Genomic DNA, 26869 nt, shown 5'->3' with positions numbered 1-26869 from the left:
TATTTGATGTTCGATTAAATTGATTGAGCTTACTACTAATAAGGTTTTATTTAATTATTAGTAATGTTACGTTTGCTATTATCATATTCACTATGTTATAACTTGACATATTTTTAAATTTAATTTTACGCCAATTAGATTTCAAGTTTTTGATTCGTCGGCACAAGATTTTGCGTGCCAGAAAGCTACTGCTTGGCTAAGGCCTCCTCTCACTTTGAGTAGAATGTCTTGGAGCATATTCCACCACGCTGCTCCAATGCGGGTTGGTGGAATACACATGTGGCAGAATTTCGTTGAAATCAGACATAAGCAGGTTTCCTTACGATGTTTTCCTACACCGCTGAGCACGAGATGAATTTTAAATACAAATAAAGCACATGAATATTCAGTGGCGCTTGCCTGGGTTTGAACCTGAAATCATTGGTTAAGATGCACGCGTTCTAACCACTGGGCCATCTCGGCTCAAATACTCAATACGTAGGAAAATTTGAATAAATTGTCAAGATGTATTCCAACCTAGGGATTCCAAAAACACAGCCAGTATTATAATTTTATTGCTTAAGATCTTTCAGACTTGAGCCATGATGGATTACAACTGTAGACAACAGCGTCTTTTTTTTTAATATAAATTGTATTTATTGTTAACCTCATGCTTAATGCCTTGAAAATTTGCATGTTTCTGATGAAATTCTTCCAATTTATATTTTACATGTAGTACATCTACCGAACCGCACTATAGAAACGTGGTAGATTAGTTCAAATTTCCTGCTAACCCTTTCGGAGGTTAAAACTTTTTCTACCACGAGATCAGAGACCTTTTCCAGTAGTGGTATATTTACGAGTCATTTATTTTTAATTTTACAAAAAACAATTCTGTAGCAGTTGTGAATGTACATACTTTAAAAAATCATAGAATTAAATCAACTGTTAATCCTATTTATATCAATGAATAAATACACATAACCGATTATTTCACTTGCGTGCATTAAATCATAACAAACACGATCTCTAACTAAAGATGTAGAGAATGACAGAGACAACGAAAAGAGCAGATTGCTCAATGGTTTAGCTTAGCTCGCAAATGCAAATATAGGTATTAACTAATTTGTATAAACATCTTCTGTTTTTTAATTATTTATTATAAGCATTTCTAATACTAATAATATGAAACCCCCATTAAACTTTAAGGTTGCTTGGCGGACTGCAATCATGATTCTTTATATTTAACACTCGTTTCCCAGCATCAGGACGTGGGCGGAATATGCGTCAACAAGTAACCTTTATCATTTAACCTATGACCTAAATGGCGGTATTGATCTCGAACATGGACTCCCACCCTCTCTCAAATTCCCTGGAAAATGGACCCCGGTGCATGTTTATTTTTAAATCATCTACCTTGCTCGTTTCAACCCGTAAATCACTTCCATTTGTATCTCAATTCCGCTCTCAGACAAACTAGACATGCGCGTTTACCTGAATCTAGCTCCGCCCGGCGAAAATCTAGGCATTCAGCTCTCTGCACCGGTGCAAGAATCACGCCTGCTCGGTAAAAAGTGCATATTAAAGGTACAATTGCATATTAGCTCATCTTAACCAACGTGTACTAGCGGGACTGTCAGTCAGGTGAGTATTTCGTCTGCAGTTTTCGGCTATCGTAAGTAACTAATAATATCTATGAATAATTAAATAGTCAATTATAAAATATATATTTTTTTTGCAATGTGAATGTTATTGATAAGACTTTATTATAATAAATTTGAGCTGATTGAATTTAATATTTGGAATAATATGTAAATATATAAATACATATATTTAAATATTTAATGTTGAGCGATATCCATATTATGTTAATTTTGTTTTTGTTTCTATTGTATTCTATGACAATATCATTATTTATGCACAATTTGATGGATTTTTTATTCAATATCAATTTAATCAATATAATATCCGATGTCCCCCCCACCTCTTAGCCCCCACCTCTTACCCCCCACCTCTTACCCCCCACCTCTTACCCCCACCTCCTACCCCCCCACCTCTTACCCCCCACCTCTTACCTCTCACCCCACCCCCGCCACCCGACTGCATTGAGTGGGTGAGGAGGTGTCCGCGCATTTCCGATACTGCGGCTGGCTTGCCTCCTCCCAACTATCATCACAAGTTATTGATTTCTATAAAATGTGAAATACAAAAATGCTTTCTAGGATTATAATATAATAGAATATATTCTAAGCGCTTTTTTATAAATCAATTTTTTTTTTTAGTTTAAAAACAACGAAGAAATCGATAACGATGCATCTCGTATATCAGACGAATTATAAGATCGTTATGTCCAAAGAACACGATAATTCGGACAATAACGAGGGGCTTCTTGCTCCGGAGACATCGCAAGGCAGCGAAAGTGTAAGTCTTAAAAAAAACTACAAAATAGTTTAATATCCCAAGTACATTTATAAAAAAAAAAAAAATAAGAATTTTAAATCACATTTTATTTTATTTTTTAGTTCACCGAACAAGAAGTCAAGGATGCTACCAACTTCCTGAAAGCCTACTACAGTAAATATTTTTATATTACAAAAATAAAACACATGAATAATATTGTTTTTATAATTACTTTTTATTTATTAATTGCTTACAGACAGGCAAATGGACGCATTACAAGGAATAGATGTGGAGATGGAAGAGTCCGAGGAGGAAAATAATTGTATGAGCATAATTAATTTAAATATTCCTATATTTTTTACATATTTTACTTGATTGGAATAATGTTTTTCGACTGTAACACACCAATAAATCTCACAGCGCCACCGCCTTCACCGCCATCTCCGCCATCTCCGCCTTCACCGCCATCTCCCACGATGACGTTTGAAATAAAAGAAGAAATGACAAGCGAACCGATCGATGATGACGACTACAATGATTTGATGACCGTTTTGGATGACCTTGTATGTTTTAAGCACTTTTTACAATTTCATTTTTATAGTTATAATCATTTAGATTTTAACTAACATATTGTGCATTTTATAGGTCACCAATAAGCCTGCTTTCATAAATGAGCCTATACCCGTCTTTGATCTGAACATATATAAATATGTATCTTTCGTGGCAGGGGTATGTATTTTTAATATTATTTACTAGAAAAAAATCTTTAATCAGAATTAAGTGAAATCTTTACATACTAATTTAATTAAAAAATAATTTATCTATTTACAGAGCAACGATTTGGTTTGGGATTTGGAGTATCACATCCATGAACATCCAGTCAATTCAAATTCTACTGGTTAAACTGACGCTTTTAAAAGCGAATATTTTACTCATCAGTGTCTATTAAATTATACTCAATTTATATCAAATAATACTACCTATTAAAGGGTTCTCGTAGTAGAAATATCGATGTCTATAATCAGAGATGATCACTAACGTGGATTGTCTGCTCTTCTTAAAGTATCAAGTTAAGCATCTTATTTTTCAGGTATTCAGATTAGACTAGCCATATATTCATCTATGTGTTGAGGTACGCCCAATCCAAGATAATATAATATCTTTAAATAACTATTCAAAATGTAAAGATTATCAAATAAATTTGATCATCATCTACTACAATATAATGATGAGTTTCAGAGATTAATATGTATTCTGATATAGTAAGCTCATAAGAAATGAACGTAACTTGACTTAATAAATTAATTGAATATAATTTGCATACCAACAAAACCCTAGCTAATCCTAAGAAACTAAGTTATATTTCGGATATATTTATGTCATATTTTTAAGATATAAAAACGTTTGAAATACAAAAATAACAAAAGAAAAAAATATATGTTTATATAAAAATATAAAAGTCTGTTTTTACTCATTTATTTTATAACTTCTGATATTGTAATTTTCGACAAACTAATTTTAAGTACCTACTATTTTTAAACATCTATCTTTTGTATAAAAAATATGAAACGAAAACGTTTGGTTATGTATTTTATTAATATGGAAATTTTAAAATATTTTGTATACTTATTCCTAAAATAATTGTATTTATATCCGTCTTTAATTCTGCCTCATTAAAAAATTAAGCAACAGGTTTTCCTTGTAAAGATACGCTCACAATCTTAAGCTTATATTTATTATGTTCTGCAAAAAATTAAATATGTATTATTTAGTAATATAGTAGTATAGTATTAAGTTTTGTTCTATGATGAGTATAAAAATAAAGGATTTCAATGGTGTCAACTAATTGTGTCATAATTTAATACCTCACAAGAGATTATCCTAGTATATTTATCCTTCATTAATTTAAGGTTACTCATATTTTAATACAGTCTGGCCACCTCATGGTAAGTGGTCATCACCGCCAATATAAATGTAAAACGCTGTAAAAAACAGATATAACCTACCGCGTATATATAATACGTTGTCGAAGGTATCCCGCCGTCCTCCAAAGCCTGGATGAGACGAAAGCGACGAGTCACGAGACGAGTTGGTAATGACCAATCACGGTTGTTTTGGAAACGGTGTGGCACCATTGCGGCCCAGCATTAGCTTAATACGTTCCCCTTGTGGAGCTTGGAGAAGCAGTTCCTGTACATCTCCCTTCGAGCAATCTTGTCGGCGATGCTTTGTAGGGAACTGACGTAGACGGCCGTAGCCTCATTCTATCAGACCCTCTTAGTTCAGAAGGAAACAGCAGAAAGGGAGGGAGGACTTAGGGCGGAAAAGGCCGATTCCGCTCGGAGATGACGTACATATTATTATATATTATAATTTAAAATCGATAAGGAAAAATGGGGGACATTATTATGGATAGAAATATCAATAATAATAGTGTGTTTATGTGAATTGTATAAATAAAAGACGTAAAACGGCTATAAATCGAACAAAACTAGTAAAATTCCCTGAATTTGTTTTCGAATTTAAAGAATAAAAATATAATACTACCGATGATGTATATAACAATAATACCGATGATGTCGCTTATATTGAACGGAAAAATATTATCTTGGAAAAACATTGATTTAATTAATTTAAGTTAAAACTATTTGAAGCATTCTTAAAATATTCTCAGCAGAGCGACAGCTGTCAAATAGGATATTATAATGAAGAAATCTTGATAAATCAGTCAGTAGTGTATAAAGCTACATCATGCCGATAACATTGTATTACGACATTGCAAACATTTCTAATAGAACAAAGTGTGCTTTACACTATCTTGGATAATATAACCCATCTAACGGCCGTTTTCCATAACTTATCTATCCCTAATTTCAGTAATTAAATATAGCCAAATCTGTGTTTTTTTCCCTTACTTTCTTTTCAATAACCTATCAAAGGCTAGCATTTTCTATCGAAACTAGCCATATGTCATCGGGAGGACGGATAGCTTACTATAGATAGGAACGCTCATACAAATCGTGCTCACAAGCATTTTAAACACAGTTTAAAGTATCTCGAATAAACGAAAACATCTCTAGTAACGTCATTCGCTTATCTGTCAAAACAAGCCGATAGCGTTAGTTTTTCTAAAATAAAGTCTGAGTAATTTCTATTAATTATGGAATATTATAGCAGCGATGACAGTGACGTAGAATTATTTCGAATGATATTAGATTATGATGCATACAGTGATAGTGATACCGATATACGGTCGCAGAAAGAGTATTAACCAATGACAGATTACTTGATCCGTCAAACCTATCTTATCTTTTTTGAACGTTTCGTTTTACTAGAACTACGACACAATATCATGCTCTGCACTTGTTTTACTTCTATTTATTTTTAATTTGCTTATATTATCAAATACAGTAACAAATTATTATTAATACAAATAAAGTATCAACACGATAATAGGTTTCTTTCCTTTGATTTACTATACTCTATAACGAAATCAATAATGAAACAAAACGTTTCGACAATTTCAACTTCTCGGTTGTTGGTTTTGTTTGTGAATATTTATACTAACGTAGATATCCAATGCATGGAATCGTAGTGCCAAAGTATACTAATTTACTAATAAGTACACGTCTACAAAATGTCGGCTTCGTTTAAGAGATTATTCATTTCATTTATCAAAATTAATGATAATTTATTTGTAAATTAATGAAATGAAAGATGAAGTTTTAATTGATAATGTAATTTTTAATTGTTTAAGTTTCCAGACTAAATAAAAGAGGCGTACAATTTTGGAGACCTTCCATTATCTAATATTAAAATATGAAATTACTTCTGAAATTAATTTTATCCCCTTTTGATCAATACATATATAACGAAATACATTATGATAAATAAACTAAATTATAATTGTAATTTTTTTTTATTTTATTTATGTGATCGATACCTTTAATTAATCAATTAAATTGATCTTGATTGAATTGATTATCACGTTTTTCTAGATATCTACTGTTGTATTACAATTACTACTCATCTTCATTAAACACTTCAAAACATTAACCCGATTAATCTCATGATATGTATCATCTCTTTAATTCTTGACATATACAGAATATTTAGAGATCAACTACAGTCCGTTCACAGTTATTTTACCTCTGACATCTATCAAAGAGGCTGCGCTTTAGGTTGGCATTACTGACTGTCTAATTCTGTAGAGCTCCTCGAGTTATATGATAAATTCAGTGATTACATTTTTACATTTACATTTAATCATGCCAAAAAAAATCAGATTAGTGGAAGAAAGATCGTGCTAGCTGTGCGTGAATTTTGTGAAAAGGAAAAAGTTAGTAAAGGTTCTGTAATTCCGTTTTAAACGGGCAGCTGTCATGACAGGTATGTAAAATAATGTTACCTGCTATTAAACAATTCCCGTATCTTGAAAAATAATTCTCTACTTTAGTGAAATATTATAATTTAAGATTATTGATTATTACATAAAATTACAATTTTTACAAATGAATAGATTTGTACCAATATGCGTCATGCTATTATTCACCTTCCATTCATGGCATACAGTATATATAGTAAAAGTATTTTCTAAGTGCGTACAAGTGACATCGTTAAATTAATGCTGAAAATTATGTATAAGTGTAAATTAAATGTTGTAGGTTTATTAACTAAGGCTTTTTAAATTTCAGGTGTGTCTGAGAAAACCATCAGCACCATTAATTACTAAAGAAGGTGAAATTGCTGCTTCCACATCTTGAAAAATTAGTAGAAAATACAGTAAATCTGACCGATGCAACTTTCCAATCAATTACAACTGAGGAATGGTAACACAATGTAAACATGTTCATCATATTAAAGAGATATTTTACCAAACAGATGAATACGTAGACGATGAAATTGAAAAAAATATTATACAAGTAATCGAGGACTCGGATACTGAGTCTGATACCAGTTCTGATTATTCGTTCTCTTTTAATGATGTCTATTTAGGTCATTCTTATTTTAAATAAAAGCTTTGACCAATCCGTACTTGTTTTTATTTATTACCAAAAAATAATTATATAGTTATAATAATATGTTTATGTATACAGGGTACAGCAGTATTGGTACAAGAAGTAAATAGGTATGTTATATGAAGGGCAGCTTCATATCATTCTGCCACTACCACTGAATAATCCCTTGTCTAGCACAATTTCCTAATTTTATACAAAGGATTTTGGAAACTATCTATAGCAACACATTGCACAAGTTAGCCAACTTAATAGCCAGAGGTTAAATACCTGTGAACGGACTATAGACGCCAGACAAAAACAATCTAGAAACAATAATATTAATTACAATATTATGAGAATAAAAAAGTAAACGAGTTTTGTGATAATTTAAATATTTTTTATTTCAATAATGTGCATTGGTGTAGTAATATTGAAAAAAAAAACTGTGTAAGTTATGTTAGGAGCTTTATATTTTTTAGTTTTCTTCAAATTACCTTAGGTTCCTTTAATGTGACGGTTGCCACTTATACTTCATAATTCAGTGACTTTGACAATATGACGTCAGTGTGTACAGATTATTTTTCTTTACATATGCAATTGCCCAAAAAAATCGATGTCCTTTAGTTCCTAAAAAAATTAATACAATTTCTACTGTGAATTATACTATCTAAATCTTGATTATAACTTATTTTAGATATTGTATAAAATAAATGAATTAAAACAATCCTTGAGTTAAATACGACCGAAAAAAAAAGAATTAAAATCTGTTAATTTTCAGCAAGAGCAGTTATAAAAAAAATATTGTTTAGATTTAAAATGGCTATTAGAATTTAAAGAAAAAGTTGCGTCGTTGTTTTGCAGTACACAGTTCCAGGCTCGACGGTATTGATTACACGTAGGTGCAATTCAGACATGCGCAAACTTATCTGAATCTGGCTGTGCCCGGCAGTACCAGCCGGTACCCGGCCCGGGTAAAATCTTGGTATTGTAGCTGCTAAATGGGAACTTTTATTACGTTTATTCCACATGAATTAAATCTGATTTTTTAGTTAACTTTATAAGGAAGTTTTAACTCGTTGAAGTGTTGAAATATTTTGTTCGAGTAACCAGCAAGGAAAAAGTATGTAAGTATTTATATGGTATATGATGTCTGAATTTAATATCATTTGGAAATGAAAAAAATAAATATTTACCGCTGCGCGAGTCTATTTTAAAGGTTGCATTTCATTTATGCGAACATATTTTTAATATTTTGGTATGCGCACTATTTTTTATGCATTTTTTTTCAAGTAAATGAAAATTAGTCGCTAAGGTAAATATTTTTAACAGAAGTTATTGATCCTTTCACCAACACGTGGGGGCGGGGGAAAGGTCAACAAAGGAAGCGCGGACATGGACATGTCCGCGCAGTTTTGTGATAAGGGAAGGGTTGCAACAACGCAATAATAGCAGAATATTCTGCCATTACCTGAATAATAAACATAGATACGTTTCGTTGTAGATCCGCAAAACAATGAGTGACGAAAGTAAACAGGAGGTCAGCATGCAACCAGATTCGGGCAGCGAGTTGTCGTCAGATGACGAATCGACTCAAATAGCTGACGCTATAATGCGATATTATTATTGTAAGATGATTTTTATATAAAAATTCATATATTTTATTATTTAAAAAAATAATAATGTTTTTGTGCAATTAACACAGATAACGACATTGGAGGGTCATTTGCGGAAAATATGAACAATCTATCTGTGGATTCGGATCCAGATGACGACGACGATGATTGTATGTAACCAACACAAAAAAAAATATAATAAATTAATGAATTCTCAATAATTTTGTAAATATATTAAATTATATTTACAGCACTATCCAGTAGCCTATCAGACTCTTGTCACACATCCCCACAGCCGTTTGATTCAAGTGACGATACAGAAGATGATTCCGAAGATTCTGAAACCGAAGATAATATTATTATACAAGAAATAGAGGACAATGACAACTTGGTATTGTTTTTTGTTTATCAGGACCATTTTTATTAAGGCTATTTGTTGCTTAAATATTTTTAAATGCCTTATAAAAATTTGCAGGTCGTAGATAATCCACTTTGGTACGCACAAATAAGACATTTCCTGACAGAACGAGAAAGAGAAGATTTGTGGAAAAAAACTCCTTGGGTGAGGTTTTGTTTGGCATTAAGATATAATTCAATGAAATGATATGTTTTTTGAAATTAGATTCGATAATATATCGCATCTTTACTTTGTTTGCGCAGGTTCTGAAATGGTTTTGGGATGACTCCGATGACGATAGTCCGATGTCAGATCATCCTTTATTTACGGAAGAGGACTCTATGGGCCTTTTTTAAAAAAAAAATTGTTTAGCTAATATTGTTTAATGTTAAAATCATATTATTTTATTATATTCGAGTATTGTTAAGCTTAAAATAAGGACGATGCGAAATCGCAATGTATAATATATGTTAAGATTTTATCTTCTAAAAAAATCAATTTTCCCCAAATGAATTTGAAATATTTTTAATATTGTATTACGTTTATGAAACGTGTCAATGAGAATTATCAAAACAATTGTTTGTCGAAATAGTGGGTAGATAAGTACATCAATCGAATTACGACTCTTGCACATTCACAACTCAAAATAAATGTATTTTATTAATTAAAATTTTTAATCAACACTGAAAATATAGAGAATGATAAATATACGTTGTTTATGATCGTAATGAAATGATGGAACGTGTCAATGGAACTTGTCAGAATAACTAATGTTTCATGTATGGAAAATATAAGATAATAAATGTATATTGGAATATAAAACCAGATTAACACAGTAATGATGGTCATAATATGAGTAGAATATTTGGTAAACGAGAGATGTCTTTGTGGATATATAATAGAAGAAGTCAGATATTTACATAAAAATCATCGGCGGCACTACAATAAAGGAAGTGTTTAACATTCATTTTATTTTTTAAATTTAAATTTGACATTAGAAATGAACTTGGAAAGATATATAATATTGATGTTATTTTTTTTTTTCCTTGATGGTAATTTTTTTATAATAAGCAACATATTAACATATTAAATTAATTAATCGCCAAAATATGAAAATTATTAGAAATTATAATATCACCTAGTGTATACATAAAATATATATATATATATATATATAATTGTAAGAAATATAATATAATTATATACTTTACTACTACTCTACTACTTTCTGTATCTCTTAATTTTTCCTTATTATTTAATATATCTTTTGTTGATGGTTATTTCTTTATTTAACTTTCCTCATATTATTCAGAAATCTTCCGCCTGAAACGTTGTATCTCTCATTCTGAGATATATTATATATTTTGTGTATCGCACAATGGAACGAATATAAAAGGTAATTAACCTTTAATAGTAGTATTCATTATTGTTAACATGGCACACTACATCTTGAACATTCCAATCCGAAGATCATCAGGTATATGGAGGCAGGAGAGATTTTCTGTATCGTTAGGTAAACGACGATGTAGTACGTGGAATGTTTTATGTGTAGCTTAGAAATATTAAGACCATGTTTGTTTATTTCTTTCGTAGAATTACAAAGTTAATAAATTTGATATAAAATAGTTTTAGAATATTGAAATGTATTGACATAATTACATTATAGTTTACTAAATATTGGACATCTAATAAAATTAAAGAAATTCTTGTTGTTTATATTATACATATGTAACTAACATAATAACATCTGACTCGGTGTACGGGAGTAAAAAAGAAAATATATTTTTTAAAACAAATATTCAATCTCGACACAGCAATACGCCAATTTGGTACACTAAATTAAATTAAAGCACTCCAGTTACAAAGAAATACTGCATAGTTGTATTCTTGAAGTTTTCCTCAACATTTGTCGGCCGAGGCAGAGCTTAAATAAGTATTATAGTTTCTAAATTTAGTTACAGTTGTTGAGTTATTCTACGACTAAAAATGATGCCAGCTTTACTCAGCGTGGGTCACTTGGGATAGAAGAACGTTTGAAAAATCAATCTACTATAAATTAGAATAATTTATCTTATTTAAATATAATATTTCGGCACCACTGACGATAAATCTTTTCATATTTAAAAATTTAGAACACCGTTGCCAGGCCGGTGTGAACTATAAAAATATAAGAGTGTACATCGCCAAATTTTCAGTTACGCGTGGATAATCCTAATATTAAAGGGAACAGGCATACCATCCTTGGAGTAGCACCCGCAGGTATCTGGACACACTCAAACAGGAAACTGCAGCCGTCCACACTTAATATTTCAGCTTAAAATTACTAATACGTGCGGTACGCATTAAAAAAAACTACTGCAATGCTAGATACACAGTTTCAATAATTAAATAAATAGCTTTAACGGGAAAGTCCTTCTTACTTTAAATGACGATTTCAACTTCGGAGTATCATTCCAATGGGTCAAAAATCACTGTAAATCATAAATAAAACATGTAAAAGTTTTATCAAACCTCAAAACTCCTTTATTATTTTATTCTGGAAAGATATATGCTGTTAAAGCACTTAAATACTAATCAATCACAAATTTAGAAACTCAACTATTAGGTAAAATCACCGATATATTCAGTATATCGAATTTGAAGTTTGAATTCGTTCCTAAGCCGATGATATAAAAATGCAAAAAGAACGAATTCATAAGTTCTTGAAACTTTGAAAGGTTAAGGGAGTGTGGCCAGTATCAACACCAAAAATACGCTAAATCAATAGGAATTATATCCATATTTAAATCATAGAAATAATTATGGAAAATTTATTTAATTTAATAGAAGCCTTATAAAGCAAAATAAATGCGTCATAATTAATACTCCAACAATTTACATACAAATACTAACCTTTATAATAGTGAATGACAGGTATTTTATTGAAATGATGCAAAACGAAACTATTAGTTAAAAAAAAACTAATTCGAATAATAATTTCACTGAACCCTTAAAATATATGTAATTTATTTCATTGTTAAAATTTCTTTCATGGCATTTTCTTAAGCCAATTAGAAGTACTGAGTTATCAACACTAATATATGGAAAGTAGGAAATGGGTTAATGGCACGTATTTAAGCGATTTTACACTTTTGTGACGTTTTAGATAATTATAAAAAAGTTAAAATTTTTTTTTTTTTAATGTAACAACATATACATAATAAGCTGCGCATATAAATCATTTCATTTTACATGGTAGTTAGTTAAGTTCTGAAATGCAATTCCCCTCAACAGAAGTGCCCGATTTGGAGACGGACGCGAAAATTTTTGCGCCAGCCAAATCGTTGCTCAATAAAAGCTGTCAGTCATTACAGTATATGAGCATCATGTTAAATGAAGTCATTGAGCTTTAGCTTGAGGTTAAATGAACCTCCATTCCTTCATCCGTTCATGGTAATTGTAAGAAATGAGTGATTAGATAGACTTTTAAGAATAAACTACATTTCTTAAAGGCCGGCAACGCACCTGCAAGCCCCTCGTTGTTCCAGATATCCATGGGCAGTGGTAGTCACTCTCCATCAGGTGAGCTTCGTGCCCGTTAGCCAACAATAGCATTAAAAAAAAGAAGAGAGAAGTAGTAAACTATAGACTCTCAGCTGATCTTTTACATAAACAAAGGTAACGCCACCCATTGATAAACCAATGTATGATGTGGATCACCATTAATAACAATAACAGTATTCATGAGCAAAATTATGAATGCTGAAGATTTATATTATCAATATCAATAATTCAATTCAAACATGCGTATCCGCATGCATCCGAAAAATGCTCACCATAATAATTGATCCTAAATGTAAATGAATGTATTATCCAATCATTTGAATATACAGAAGTGGCCAAAATAGTTAAACATGCAAACTTACAAATAAGAGTGGCATTTTCAGATTATCAAGGAATAACAAAGGTTAACGCATACTATAAATCGCATATCAGCAATTGCATTACAACATTTTTTATAGAATTAAATGAAGCCACTCTAGAATTCGAATCATTCGGTTCTCAGCAAAATTCTGTGGAACGTTGGGTTTACTTTGTTTCCTTTATTAACTTGGCATATTAATAACACGATTAATATTTTACGTTAAACCGGAAAAACAAACATAAAATGGCACCATAACACTGTCTTGAGTAAACGATCTGATGAATATGAAATTCTGAAATAAAGTACCCCAAATATATCAATCTGCCTATCTGGCTGAATGTGATAAACATAAAAATTACATCACAAATTACGAATTTTCATACGATTTGAAACAAAAGACAAAGTGATTCATTAGATCTATGTGTATAATTTATAAAGAGTATGTGTAAATTGGCTGAAAGATGAAAACGATTGTTCAAGATGTCGGAAGCTTTAATTACCTTTAGTTAAGTCAATATATTTATATTTATATTTATTAAAATAAGAAAGTTTATATGTAGACCTTTATTCGACCCGTGTGAAGCCGAGATGAAAATATATTACCTAATAAATTGCAAATATATATTTAAGTAGCTTTATTTATGTTTATGATTCATTACGTAAATGAGTATTTTTTTATGTATGAAAATAAAAAAAGTCGTATAAAGAGACGTAAGTGCAATTCAGACATGCGCAATGTATCGGATTCTAGCTGCTTGCTGGGCCCGGGTAAAATCTAGGCATTGTAGCTCCTGCGTCGGGGCCCTGATGACGTATATTCCACATCTATTGTGTCTGATTTTTTAGATTCGTGGTATTAAAAAGTTTTGAGTCGTGAAAATGTTATTATATTGTGATCAAGAGACCGGCTCGGGAACTGTACGTATATTTTTATTTTTTTTATGTACATTGTATTGCTATTATAAATCTCATGTCTGTAAAAAAAAAATAATAGATTGGTACATATTTATATTTGCGAATAACTTGGCGCCAGTATATTTCATGAAATAGATCTAAGGTTGAATTTGATTTATGCGAATGTTATATATATATTTTTTTAACAAAAAATATTTAAAATGTGTCGCTCATATGTATTATCATTAAACTTTTCATACCTACGAAAACCAAGTTAAGATAAATATAAAATAAAACAAATTATAATTCATAAAATAATAAGTTTTGATCTACTTGCCCCACTCCGAGGGCGTGAGGAAAGTAGATCAATAAATTAAGAGCGGGGGGGGGAGAGGTTAGCAAAGGACACACGGACGAGTCTGCGCAGTTTCATGATAAGGGATGGGGATACATATGTAGCTATGCGCACTAATATTAATTTGCTGTCGTCCATTTTGACATCGAATTCCGAGTTGATTGATTTTATGCGTATTGTTGATGTTATTGATTTGACCTGTTCAGAAAATAAAATGTAATAAATGTTGTTGTAGAACCGCAAAACAACGAGTGACGAAAGTAAACAGGAGGTCAGCATGCAACCAGATTCGAGCAGCGAGTCGTCGTCTGAAGACGAATCAGCTCCACCAGATGACACTCAATATTATTATGGTCATTTTTTTTTATTTACGTTCTTTGAAAGATAACTATGAATGGTTAGATACTAATATATTGATTTTATTTATTATATATTTTTAACACAGATAAAGCCATTGCGGAGTCACTTGCGGAGAACATGTACAATCTGTCAGTGGAGTCGGACGATGATGACGACTACGATGATTGTATGTAACTAACGCAAAAAATATTAATATATATATATATTAATTTATTCCTAACGATATTATAATTAAATTTAACTTTTACAGTGAATCCATCGCCCTCTTCTCGGCCACCAAAACAGCCGTTTGTGTTTGAAAACTATTCCGAAGATGATTCTGAAGAATCAGATATCTATAACAAGATAAGCAAAATTGCGGGGTTGGAACACTTGGTATAGTTTTTCATTTGTAATTTAACGAGACTATTTATAATTGAAATATCATGAATACTAATTTAAAAAAAAATCAACAGGTCGTGAACAGCCCTCTTTGGTACGCGCATGTAAAGCCACACTTGACTGAGCTAGAACGAGAGGAATTGTGGAACAGAACTCCTTGGGTGAGGTTTTATTTATTATTAAAAATTAATTTAAAAAAAAAGGATATCATTACTGTAACGGGCTTGGATAAAATATATTATTAATATGTTTACTTGGTCTTTGCAGGCAGTAAAATTTTACTGGGATGACTCCGACGACGCTGATGCTGATGATGAAGCTGCTCCTCCGTTTTTTAAGGATCAGTACTATATCGCAGTTATTTAAAACTTTATGATCAAGTTTTTCTTTTAATTTAAAGTATTTTGTATTTTCGTTTCAACAATCTTTATACCCTCTCAAGTTTAGCAACTTCTAGGCAGAGCGTTGCGAAATTGGAGTGTTATTTATGTTTAGATTGGTAAATATTTTAAAATTATATGAAACGTGTCAATGAAACTTATCAGAAAAATTTGACATTATTTATTTATTGAAAATTTATATAATAAGATATAAATACTGGACGTGAAAACCCAGATAAACACAGTAATGATGGTAATAATATATGAGTAGAGTTTTTGGTAAGGGAGAGATGTCTCTGTGAATATATTATAGAAGAAGTCTGATATTTACATTAAAACCATCGGCGGCACTTCAATAATGAAGAGTTAAACATTCATTTTACTTATTACACTATTTAAAATCTGACATTAGAAATGAACGGTTAGATGCTAATATATTGATGTTATTTTGAGTCATTTTTTTTTCTTGATAGCAAATATGTTTCTAAGATAAGAGATTCGTTTTTGAACATTGACAGTGCCAGCTCATTTTACAATGAAGTATGAGGTTTCTTCTAGATACGTCTCATAATATGAGTTTTTAGCTTATAACTTTGATTTGCAAGCATTTTATTATGTTCGGGTAAATCGTAGTCACGAAATTGTTTTATAGAAATAAGAAAAAGAAAATATGGTCCCACAAATATGCGGAATCGAATTCGGAAGATTACATAATAGTTAGATAACAAGCAACATAAGTGAATTTACATTATTAATATAAAAATAAGGAGCTCATCTGAAATGAAGGTAGTTTGTAAATATAAAATATAATGATATACTTTCTGTATCTCCTAATTTTATCGTAATCTACTTCAAACAATTTACTTTGTTTATTTTTTATTACTATTTAATATTATTGTTGGTTCGTTTTTTAAATTTAACTTTCCTCATATAATTCAGAAATCTTCCATCTAAAACGTATCTGTCATTCTGAGGTATATTATATAATATGTGTATCGCACAATGGAACGAATATATATCAAGTTCAATAGTAGCATTCAATATTGTATACATGGTGCGCTAGTTCTCTTTAACAGCTAAGCGGTTCTCTTCTGTCTCGTTAGGTACACGACGTTGTAGTACATTGAATGTCTTATGTGTAGCTTAGAGTTAGACATACCATGTTTATTTATTTCTCTTGTGGTTAACTTTAACCAAATTTATAATAAGTAGTTTTAGAGTATTCAAATGTATAACATTATAGTCATAAGGACATCAATATTGGACTTCAAATAAAAATCAAATAAGCCCTTGTTTTTTATTTAATATATATTTAACTTACTTAATACTTTTTAGTTGGCGCAAGAGTGCCAACAATTTTCAACAACAACAACCTTAAGAGACTAGTACACCAGAACCAGTACGGTACTGCATTCTTTGCGGCCTAATCTGTAGTTTTATTGGTGTTTCGTTGCTAATAACTGTTCTTTAGTTATCTTCTCAGTCCAGAGTACCGGTCCAGTCCGGAATACAGTATAACAAAAAAATATTCACTTTACACCTGAATATTTTCAGTATTCTTCGACACGTCATTATTTACTGCCATGCATGTCTTATTTACGCAAAGATTACTCCGTCTTTGGAAATTCTAGAAAGGACATTCTAATCAGTTTTTTTAGTTTTCAGTTTGATCCAGTTTGCAGATATGTTCATTTGTGGAATCTTTCCAAAACTTCCGAGCCAATGAGCAGTATTATTCACTTTATTAAATGAGTTACAAAACGTATTAATAATTAACGAAAATATTACTAAAATTTGTATAAAATATTATAAATGTATATATTTTGAATATATCGATAAAAACATAATTTACTCGAATTTATATAAATATTTAAAAAAATAAAACAATATATTTTTTTTGTAATTTGTTCGGAACGTATTGAAATGAAGATAGACGTCATTATTAACAATATTTGACACATTAAATGTAAACATGTCATAATACATATTTATTTACTTAAATATTTTTTTATATATAACTTATATTAAATTCCTCTTATATTATAATTCATCAGAACGAGAAATGTATTTAAATGAAGCGTAGTCGATTCGTAACACACTTTCAAGTTTTAAACTTTTCGTAAATTGGATATAATTATTAAATTCTTCTTTGTACACTATAGATACTGCATTACAATAATAATATAATAATATTCCAGTATATATGAAAGCATCACTATACAGACAAAACAGAAACAATGTTATCTAAGTAAGTGATATTTTTAACTAGAATTTGATTTATAGATTATCTTAAATCTAACCTTAATATATAATTTATTTATTTTATATAATATACACCAATTTTTTTTTTCTGGATAAGGCCAATTATCGACGTGGTTTGGGCACTGATGATTATCTTCCCTAACTAGCATTAGATGATGAGTTGGAATGGTGATGGACAAAAACCTAACACTAAAACCTAAAAGTACAAACACTAAAACCTAAACCTAAAACTAAGTGATCCTTGCCATCTTACTCATACCTTGGTGTGAAATCAACTGAGAATGAGGATCTGTGCAATAAAGATAACATGGAATAAGTTTCAATTTTTTTTTTTTTAATACTTATAATCCACTAAATAATTGAAGGCTTACTTAGTAGGTAATGTAAAATTATTACAAGCATTTTTTTATGTAATATTAAGTTCCAATTGAGTTTAAAAGAGGATGTTTTTGATTTCAGACTAAAAATCTATTTGTTTTAAGAATGTAATACTCGTGGGAATATTGTATTATAAATATTTAGAAAATAGAAACAAAATAAAATAGAAATGATCCTCGTCTCTCAGCTCTTTGTCCATTGTATTTTCCGGAAACGCGGCGAAGTTGGACGTAGGTTGGCTATACGTGCAATTCACATCAATCCTTGAAAACCGCCCGCTGTCAAACCCCAGTGTTGCCCACCATCGTATCCGAAAACGCCCAAATCCGACAAATATATTTTTAAGTCAAATGCAGAATTTTTCATTAAATTTTTATTTTTTCAATATTAAAAGTAAAATAATACTAATACCTCTTTTAAATTATTATATTACCTCTGAATATTTAAATAAAACGGGGAAATAGTTAATGTCAAATTGCAATGAATAAATTCAGTTACATAATTTAAAATAGAAAATCAATTTTTATTTAAGTAATCAAGAGAATCTCACACACACATCTACCACATATATTATATTTAAATTTATAAAATAAGATTGTGTAACATAGAGGAGTCCTATTTTTAAATGTTTTGTTTTAAAATTTTGCATAAAACTATTTCTATCAAAATATAAAAACCAGAGAAAATAATTGTGTAATTGTGGTGGATGATATAAATAAATGATTTTATTAGGAATATCATATTTTACTATCAGAATAGTAAAAATTAATAATCTAAAGGAAAATACTATATTACACAGTATCTGTCATTTCATAATATTGCATGGTCTCATTTTACATGATTTTAAATTTACTGTATTATTAAGAGTATTTTATACTATTATGTAGTATTTCTATTTATATATTATGTATAATGTAACATGCATTTAAAATATTCTCCTCAATTTAAACATGTAAAAAGGCAAATATCATTGTGTCAAAAACTGCAATATTCTGAGTCTTAATATTACATACATTAATCTTAATATATTGTAAAGATAATTTTTTTTCTAAGGAGTTAAACTCAAACTCAAACTCAAATTCCTTTATTAAACATAGAAGCGTTACACTTTCTTATTGATGGTCAAATTAAACACTACCACCGGTTCGGAAAAAGGAACACCCTGACCTGAGAAGAACCGGCGATAGAAACTCAGCGGGTCTTTTTTTTGTCAAATTAATTACATACATAATATGAATAGAAACTGCCAGGAGGCGATCGTTTCATTCCCAAGGTGTGCTATCAAACATAAACTCACTAATTGTATAATAACCTTTAGCACACAAGCGTTCCTTAACAATTTTTTTAAATTTGGCAACAGAAGCATTTTGAACGCTTTCTGGGATCCTGTTGTAGAAGCGTATACATTGCCCCACAAAAGAGTTACTGACTCTATGCAGTCGAGTAACAGGAGTAACAAGATTGTGTTTGTTCCTTGTACCAATGCTATGAGTATCACATTTTCTCATAAAATCATTAATATTTTTCCGTACATACAAAACATTACAGAATATATATTAAGAAGCAACAGTTAATATCTTAATTTCTTTAAATTTATACCTTAATGATTCCTTGGCTCCTAGGTTATTCATTGCGCGAATAGCCCTCTTCTGCAGCATAAATATAGTATGGCTGCCTTACCTCAAAGCATAATACCGTAGGACATTATACTGTGAAAGTAACTGAAATAAACTAGGGGAGCCGTATCAATATCGGTAATGAATCTAATTAAATAAACAACAAAATTACTTATCAGTAGAGATAGCTGAAAATTATTTTTTAAGACCTAGGTAGGTACTAGTCGATAGATTTATTAGGCATTGAAAAGGTTAGGGTTATCAATAGCATTACAAAAATTATTGAAAATTTATTATATTATAAGTCTATTCAATTTATAAAATTCCACTGAATAAATTTGCATTTTACAAATTGAATAAATAGTAATAAAAGTACCTTGATTAAGATAAACCATGCTGTAATTTTACATTATAAATATGCATTAAAAATAAATTAAAGTAATAAAAAAAAAACATTACATTCACTACCATACGTTTGACACACACATCCACGTTATATACATATTTAATATGAAACACTCAAAGTTTACGTTCATACTGCTAATGACAAAATACATTTTGTCAAGGTTTAAAATCTAAGAGTATTTTTTGTCATTTGTTTTTTTATTTTATATTAATAATGATAAGGTATAGTCCAGCTGAGCTTAATTTCTCCTATATTTCGAATCAAGGTCTCATAATATATTCGAGTGGAAATTCGACAAATGAGCGGTTACTACTTAGAAAAAAAATGTTAAATAATATTTCATGTTTCCTCTACCATTTATTATTTAACAGTTAAAATTATTAATTTATAATCTACATTAATTTGTGACGGACTACATCGAATCAATGTTTCATATAAATATACGTAGGTGCAATTCAGACATGCGCAAACTTATGACCCGGAAAAACCAGGCATTGTAGCTCCTGCATTGGGGCTGTGTTGACGTATAACTCACTTTGATTGTGTGTGACAGTAAATTCCTGCTATAAAGAAGTTTTAATTCGTGAAAATGTTACTATATTGTGATCTGGAGACTGACTCGGAAACCGTAAGAACATTTTTTTTCTTTAATGCGTATATTATAAAAGTATCAATATACATTATACAGGACAGATTTAATTTATGATTATTTTATGCTGCGAATAACTTGGCGCTAGCGTATTTTGTATATACAAGGTTTCATGACATTTAAGCGAATTCTTATATTTTTTATGACAGATCATGTGAATGAGCAATGTTTTATTCTTACTGATAATTTTTTTCCTAAATACGTAATTAAGTTGCTTATGTATGCTTAGCTATATACATTTTAAATAGAAGATATTGATTTTGTCCCTCCTTTCCTCGACCCGAGGAGGGTGGAGAGAGGATAACAAAGGACGCCTGGAAATTTCCACCCAGTTCTGTGATAAGGGAAGGGGGGAAGGTTTGCAGCTGCGCATTACTATTGAAATATTTGTTGTTCCGAATTGATTGATTTTATGCTGTATGAACGTTTAATGTCACTTAACAGATTGACCTGTTAAGAAAATAAATAGTACCTAATAAATTTTGTTGTAGAATCGCAAAACAATGAGCGACGAAAGTAAACAGGAGGTCAGCATGCAACCAGATTCGAGCTGCGAGTCGTCGTCTGAAGACGAATCGGCTCCACCAGCTGACACTCTAAGCACATATTATTATGGTAATACCATTTTATTAACGTATTTTGAAAGATTATATTTATTTAAACATTTATTAAATGTTTTTAACACAGATAAAGCCATTGCGGAGTCACTTGCGGAGAATATGTATAATCTGTCAGTGGAGTCGGACCAAGATGACGACTACGAGGATTGTATGTAACCGACGCAATATTATTACTATATTAATTTGTTCCTATTACGTTACTAATTAAAATTACTTTTACAGTGATCCCATCACCCTCTTCTCGACCACCACGACAGCCGTTTATGTTAGATGACTATCCAGAAGATGATTTCGATGAAGCTGATATCGATCATAAGATAAGCAAAATTGCGGGCTTGGAACACTTGGTATAGTTTTACATTTATCTAGGCTATTTATAAAACTATTGTTTTTTTGACACATTGCTATATTTAATTTAAAAAATTACAGGACGTGAACAGTCCTCTTTGGTACGCGCATGTGAAGCCACACTTGACTGTACCGGAACGAGAGAAGCTGTGGAACAGGACTCCTTGGGTGAGTTTTAATTTACTATCTAAATAAAAAATTATATAATTAATTGGCTTCGATAATATATTATTTATCCATGTTTTTTTTTCTGCAGAAAGAAAAATTTTATTGGGATGACTCCGACGATGCTGATGCTGATGCTGAAGCTGATGATGATGACGAAGCTGCTCCTCCGCTATTTAAGGAGCAGTTTTATATCGCATTTATTTAAGTTTTTGTTGTAGCTAATTTTGTTACGTAAAATTATGATTTTACTTTTTAAGATACTATGATATCTTTTAATTAAGTTTAAATATATTTTATAAACCCTTAAGTATTAACAGCTTGCAAGTAGGGTGATGCGAAATTGGAGTTTTATATATATTTGGATTTTACCTTCTAAGCAAAATAGTATATGTTCTATTTCATATTATATATCACGTTTATGAAACGTATCAATGGTATTTATCAGAATAAGTCTAATGTTTCATGTATGGAATAATAATAGTATTGATGGTAATAATATATGAGTAGAGTTTTTGGTAACGGAGAGATGTCTCTGTGAATATACTATAGAAGAAATCTGATTATTCACATAATAATCATCGGCGGCACTAAAGTAATGAACAGTTAAGCAATCATTTTATTTATTATATTATTTTATATTAGAAATTAAAGGAGAGAGAATATTGACGTATTTAAAAAGAAGTTCTTGATAACAAGTTATTGTAAAATCAATATGCCTCGTAGTAAAATAGCGACAATGCCAGATGATTTAAAAATGAAATATGAGGTTTCTTCTATAGATATCTCATTATATGAGTTTTTAGCTTATAATTTTGATTTGCAGGCAAATTATTACGTTCACGTATATCGTAGTGTATTGATGGTTATATTATATTCATTCTTATAGTGGTAAGAAAAATGTATTATGCTCCCATGAATATACGCAATCGAATTTGGAAGGTCAAACATATGACGATCAACTTAAGTAAATTAATCGTTAAAATATGAGGATGATCCGAAAGGATATTATCAAAGTAGTCTGTTAGTAAGAAATATATATAATCCTAAGAAATCAAATTTAATTATATAATTTCGCTATCTATACATTTATACATTTTATTCTTATTTATATAAACAAAACTTATGTTAAAAATTTAGATTTTTGATGCGTTTTTTTTTATTTTAATTTAACAAAATCGTTAACTCTCATTCTTAACTATATTATATGTTTTGTGTACCGCACAATGGAATGAATATATATGGCGTTTTATAGTAGAAATCAATATTGTAAACTTGGCGCGCTTTGAAACATCAAACATTCCTGTCTGAAGAGCATCAACAAAATGGCGGCGTTAAAGAATTTCTGTCTCGTTTGATAAATGTCGTTGTAAGTTTTATGTATAGCGTAGAAATTGACATAACATGTTTATTTACATCTCTAGTCAAATCTCAATGACAATCCAAATAATATGAAGTAGATTTAGAACTTTGAAATGTATCACATTAAAGATAAAAGAACATCAAACGATTTCTAATAAAAATAAAGTAAACCCTTGTTGTTTATTTCATTTATATGTAACTAACTATTTTTTGTAATATTGATGTGAATCCACTTTAAGTTTTATAATTAACAAATGACCGTACCTTCTTTGTAATCATCAATGATCGACATATTATCTTCATGACAAAAAAAAATCTTTCCGACAAGAAACGTGATTTTTTTTTAAAAGATTTTGGTTGATATATTTATTAGTCCATAATTTAAACGTACATTATATAATTATCAAATGACACATTCCATGAAAATGAGAAGTTAAAATATTTTACATATAACAGTACTTGTATTTCATAAATTTAATAAATAATGAGTCTCTTGATTCATTAGTAGAATTAAATAGCAAAGCATGGTGTAAAAACGCCCATAAAACACAGCATATAAAAAGCTTAAAAATACCCTAATCATTCAAGTATTTACAAACGATTGTTATTGCGAATCTTTAATACCTACTTCTAGTATAGTAATATGTTCTATTTTCTTTCATAATATGTTATGTAACATATCGTTTTAATAAGGACATGCGATGGAGCATACAATACTTCTACTTTGCATGTACCTCTAAGGCCTGAGAAAGTAAATATGAATGACCTGCAAAAAGAAGTAGCCAAGTTCCTTTGGATTTAAAATTAACATTATTTAAGTCCGGTGATAAAAATGACCCAACCAACTATAGACCAATTTTGCCGTCATGTTGTATCATGTTTAATCAATAGTTATACTTTAACTTGAACAAGCTATCGTATTCTCAAAAATTTGGTTTTACTAAAAGTCGTTCGACTACTGATGCGGGTGTAGCATTTATTGAGCACTTTTACGATGCGTGGGAGAGAGAGGTCACAAAATGCCATTGGAGTTATTTGTAACTTATCCAAAGCTTTCGATTGGGTTTGGCATGATATTATTCTACAAAAAGTTAATTATTATGGAATCAAGGGCCCTGCATTAAAATTAATTTCCTCCTACCTTCAGGAAAGAGTTTTGAAGGTTGTTATTAACGGTGCAAAATAAATGGCGCTAAGGCATAAATGGTACCACAGTGTTCCATTTTAGGGCCTCTGCTGTTTTTAATATATGCAAATGATTTATCTTCTTTTTTTTAATAACACTTGCCACATTAAACTGTTTGCAGATGATACATCCCTTGTTTTTAAACTTGACAGAAAGATAAAGAACTATGACATTGTAACCAGTACTCTGTCACAGGTTCTTGGTTGGTTTGACATAAATAATTTAGTCTTAAATGCAAAAAATAATAAATATATTTTATTTTCCCTGCCAAATGTCAAGTTAAATTCTGCGGTTATTTTCAATAATGAAAGACTCCAATTTGTTGAGTCGACGGTCTTTTTAGAGATTACCCTTGACTCCAATATACGCATATATGATAAGATTCCGGAAAATATAATCAATTTACCATTCAACAAATTTAATAAGTTTATTAATACTAAGTTAATCAATAAACCTTATTATTCATTAAAAATACTTTTTAGAAAAAAAAGGCCTGGATTTAAGCTCGCGTTCCATCACAGTACTGATTGAACTCTAATTGTGAATAACAGTATTGTATATCTGTTTATTTGAAAACAGCAACAATGCGAGTTTCTTGCTGTTTCTTCTCGCTGGAGGCTACTTTCGAAACGGTGGTAGTGTTTAAATATTGACAATTCAAAAACGCTTCATTGTGCACTTTACTTTAATAAATACATTTGATTTGATTTGAAGAATTACCAAAGCCATGGAGAATCCAACTCCTCGTGAATCCAAAGTCGATGGCATTGATTAGTGGACGAGCATATGGGCCACCTGATGGTAAGTGGTCACCACCGCCCATAGACAAAAGCGCTGTAAGAAATATTAACCATTCCTTACATCACCTATGCGCCACCAACCTTGGGAACTAGGATGTTATGTCCCTTGTACCTGTGATTACACTGGCTCACTCACCCTTCTAACCGGAACACAACAATACAGAGTACTGTTATTTGGCGGTAGAATATCTGATGAGTGGGTGTTATCTACCCAAACGGGCTTGCACAAAGCCCTACCACCAAGTGAAAGTGAAGTGAAGTGGCTTGAAATATCTCATGAACTATTGCACTACTTACTTTTTTACTAAAACTGATACATTCGTGAAGGTACTGACTTCAATTCAATTCTTAGTTTAATGGCTTTTAGTTGTGCCACAGGGCACAGATAGGTACTGACTTGATTTACTTTCATGTAAATGTCACATTTTGACAATAAGACATTAAATAAAATTATCTCAAACGCCAACTAAGATCTAATAGGTCGGTATAATCGATTCCATCGAATTGAAGCGTTATCATTGGTCAAGAGATTAAGTTATGTTGTGTATGTATGGTTTAGAATATTAAAAATAAATTTAAAATTGAAAAAGATAAGTAGTTAAGTGGATAAGTGTGGCGTAATAAATAAATATACATATATTCATCTAGAAGTGTTTATAGTGCATAGCTGATTTCTTCAGGTTTGGCTATCTTTATTCCTTCTTAGATTTATTATCCTAGAATACGATACACAATAATTATTTCAATAAACAACAAGAGATTAATTGATTTTTATTAGAAGTCCAATATAATTGATGTCCTTATAATTGTAATGAAATACATGTCAGTATTCTAAAACTACGTACATAATAAAAGATTGATTAACTTTATTTTTGTCTATTTCAAACAGACAAACAGAGACAAAAACTCTCTAATGCCGCCTTTTAGCTTATACTCTTCACACTGGAATGTTTGGAAAGTCATATATATTAGTTCCATTGTGCAACACACATAGTATATGATAAAGATAAGAATAAGAGATAGAAAAACTTTTAGGCGGAAGGTATCTAAACGTAATTTGTTTTATATAAAATTAAAAGATAGTGTAGTTATATAATTACAGTTCATTCCTTACGATTATATATATTTCTATCGTGAGATATCTCTAGAAGTAACCTCATACTTCATTATGAAATCAGCTGACACTATCAACTACGTGGTTTACTTATTTTAAAATTATTTGTTATCTAGTAAAAATATTTTTCAAAATTTTATCAATATTTTAACTGCTTTAATATCAAACATTAAATAATATTATTATATTATATTAATAAAATGAATATTTAACTCTTCATTATTGTAGTGCCGCCGATGATCTTTATGCGAATATGAGACTTCTTCCATTTATATAAACACAAAGACATCTCTTGCTTACCGA

At 30.3% G+C, this 26869-nt stretch overlaps 5 protein-coding genes across 9 annotated transcripts in view; 4 read left to right on the top strand and 1 right to left on the bottom strand.

Annotated features, from left to right (window-relative positions):
• The window catches only part of LOC113403416 (medium-chain specific acyl-CoA dehydrogenase, mitochondrial), a 345704-nt gene that overhangs the window by 255119 nt on the left and 63716 nt on the right, over positions 1-26869 (bottom strand). The window lies entirely within an intron of this gene.
• LOC135194651 (uncharacterized) lies at positions 1394-4207 on the top strand. Its single transcript, XM_064220372.1, has 7 exons — positions 1394-1654; positions 2262-2400; positions 2502-2553; positions 2636-2701; positions 2800-2942; positions 3025-3108; positions 3211-4207. Exons 2-7 carry the CDS (start codon positions 2290-2292, stop codon positions 3280-3282), a joined length of 528 nt encoding a protein of 175 aa, XP_064076442.1. The 5' UTR covers positions 1394-1654; positions 2262-2289; the 3' UTR covers positions 3283-4207.
• Positions 8352-22330, top strand: LOC113403448 (uncharacterized). 2 transcript variants are annotated; one of them, XM_064220371.1, is made up of 6 exons: positions 8352-8441; positions 21463-21586; positions 21659-21739; positions 21814-21938; positions 22021-22107; positions 22196-22330. In XM_064220371.1, the coding sequence occupies exons 2-6, from the start codon at positions 21475-21477 to the stop codon at positions 22310-22312; spliced, it is 522 nt and encodes a 173-aa protein (XP_064076441.1). In that variant the 5' UTR covers positions 8352-8441; positions 21463-21474; the 3' UTR covers positions 22313-22330. The 2 variants fall into 2 exon arrangements, with proteins under 2 accessions (XP_064076441.1, XP_026499784.1); XM_026643999.2 differs by lacking the exon at positions 8352-8441 and adding an exon at positions 20811-20950.
• On the top strand, positions 9106-10380 carry LOC135194652 (uncharacterized). The gene is made up of 4 exons (XM_064220373.1): positions 9106-9159; positions 9241-9380; positions 9465-9551; positions 9650-10380. The coding sequence occupies exons 1-4, from the start codon at positions 9111-9113 to the stop codon at positions 9740-9742; spliced, it is 369 nt and encodes a 122-aa protein (XP_064076443.1). The 5' UTR covers positions 9106-9110; the 3' UTR covers positions 9743-10380.
• LOC113403464 (uncharacterized) lies at positions 14053-16948 on the top strand. The gene is made up of 6 exons (XM_026644025.2): positions 14053-14208; positions 14775-14892; positions 14985-15065; positions 15150-15274; positions 15355-15441; positions 15548-16948. Exons 1-6 carry the CDS (start codon positions 14170-14172, stop codon positions 15644-15646), a joined length of 549 nt encoding a protein of 182 aa, XP_026499810.2. The 5' UTR covers positions 14053-14169; the 3' UTR covers positions 15647-16948.

This window comes from Vanessa tameamea, chromosome Z (genome assembly GCF_037043105.1).
Source record: "Vanessa tameamea isolate UH-Manoa-2023 chromosome Z, ilVanTame1 primary haplotype, whole genome shotgun sequence".
In the NCBI taxonomy this organism is placed as follows: domain Eukaryota; kingdom Metazoa; phylum Arthropoda; class Insecta; order Lepidoptera; family Nymphalidae; genus Vanessa; species Vanessa tameamea.
Note: the sequence above shows the minus strand (reverse complement) of the source record. Positions and strands in the feature narration are given on the sequence as shown.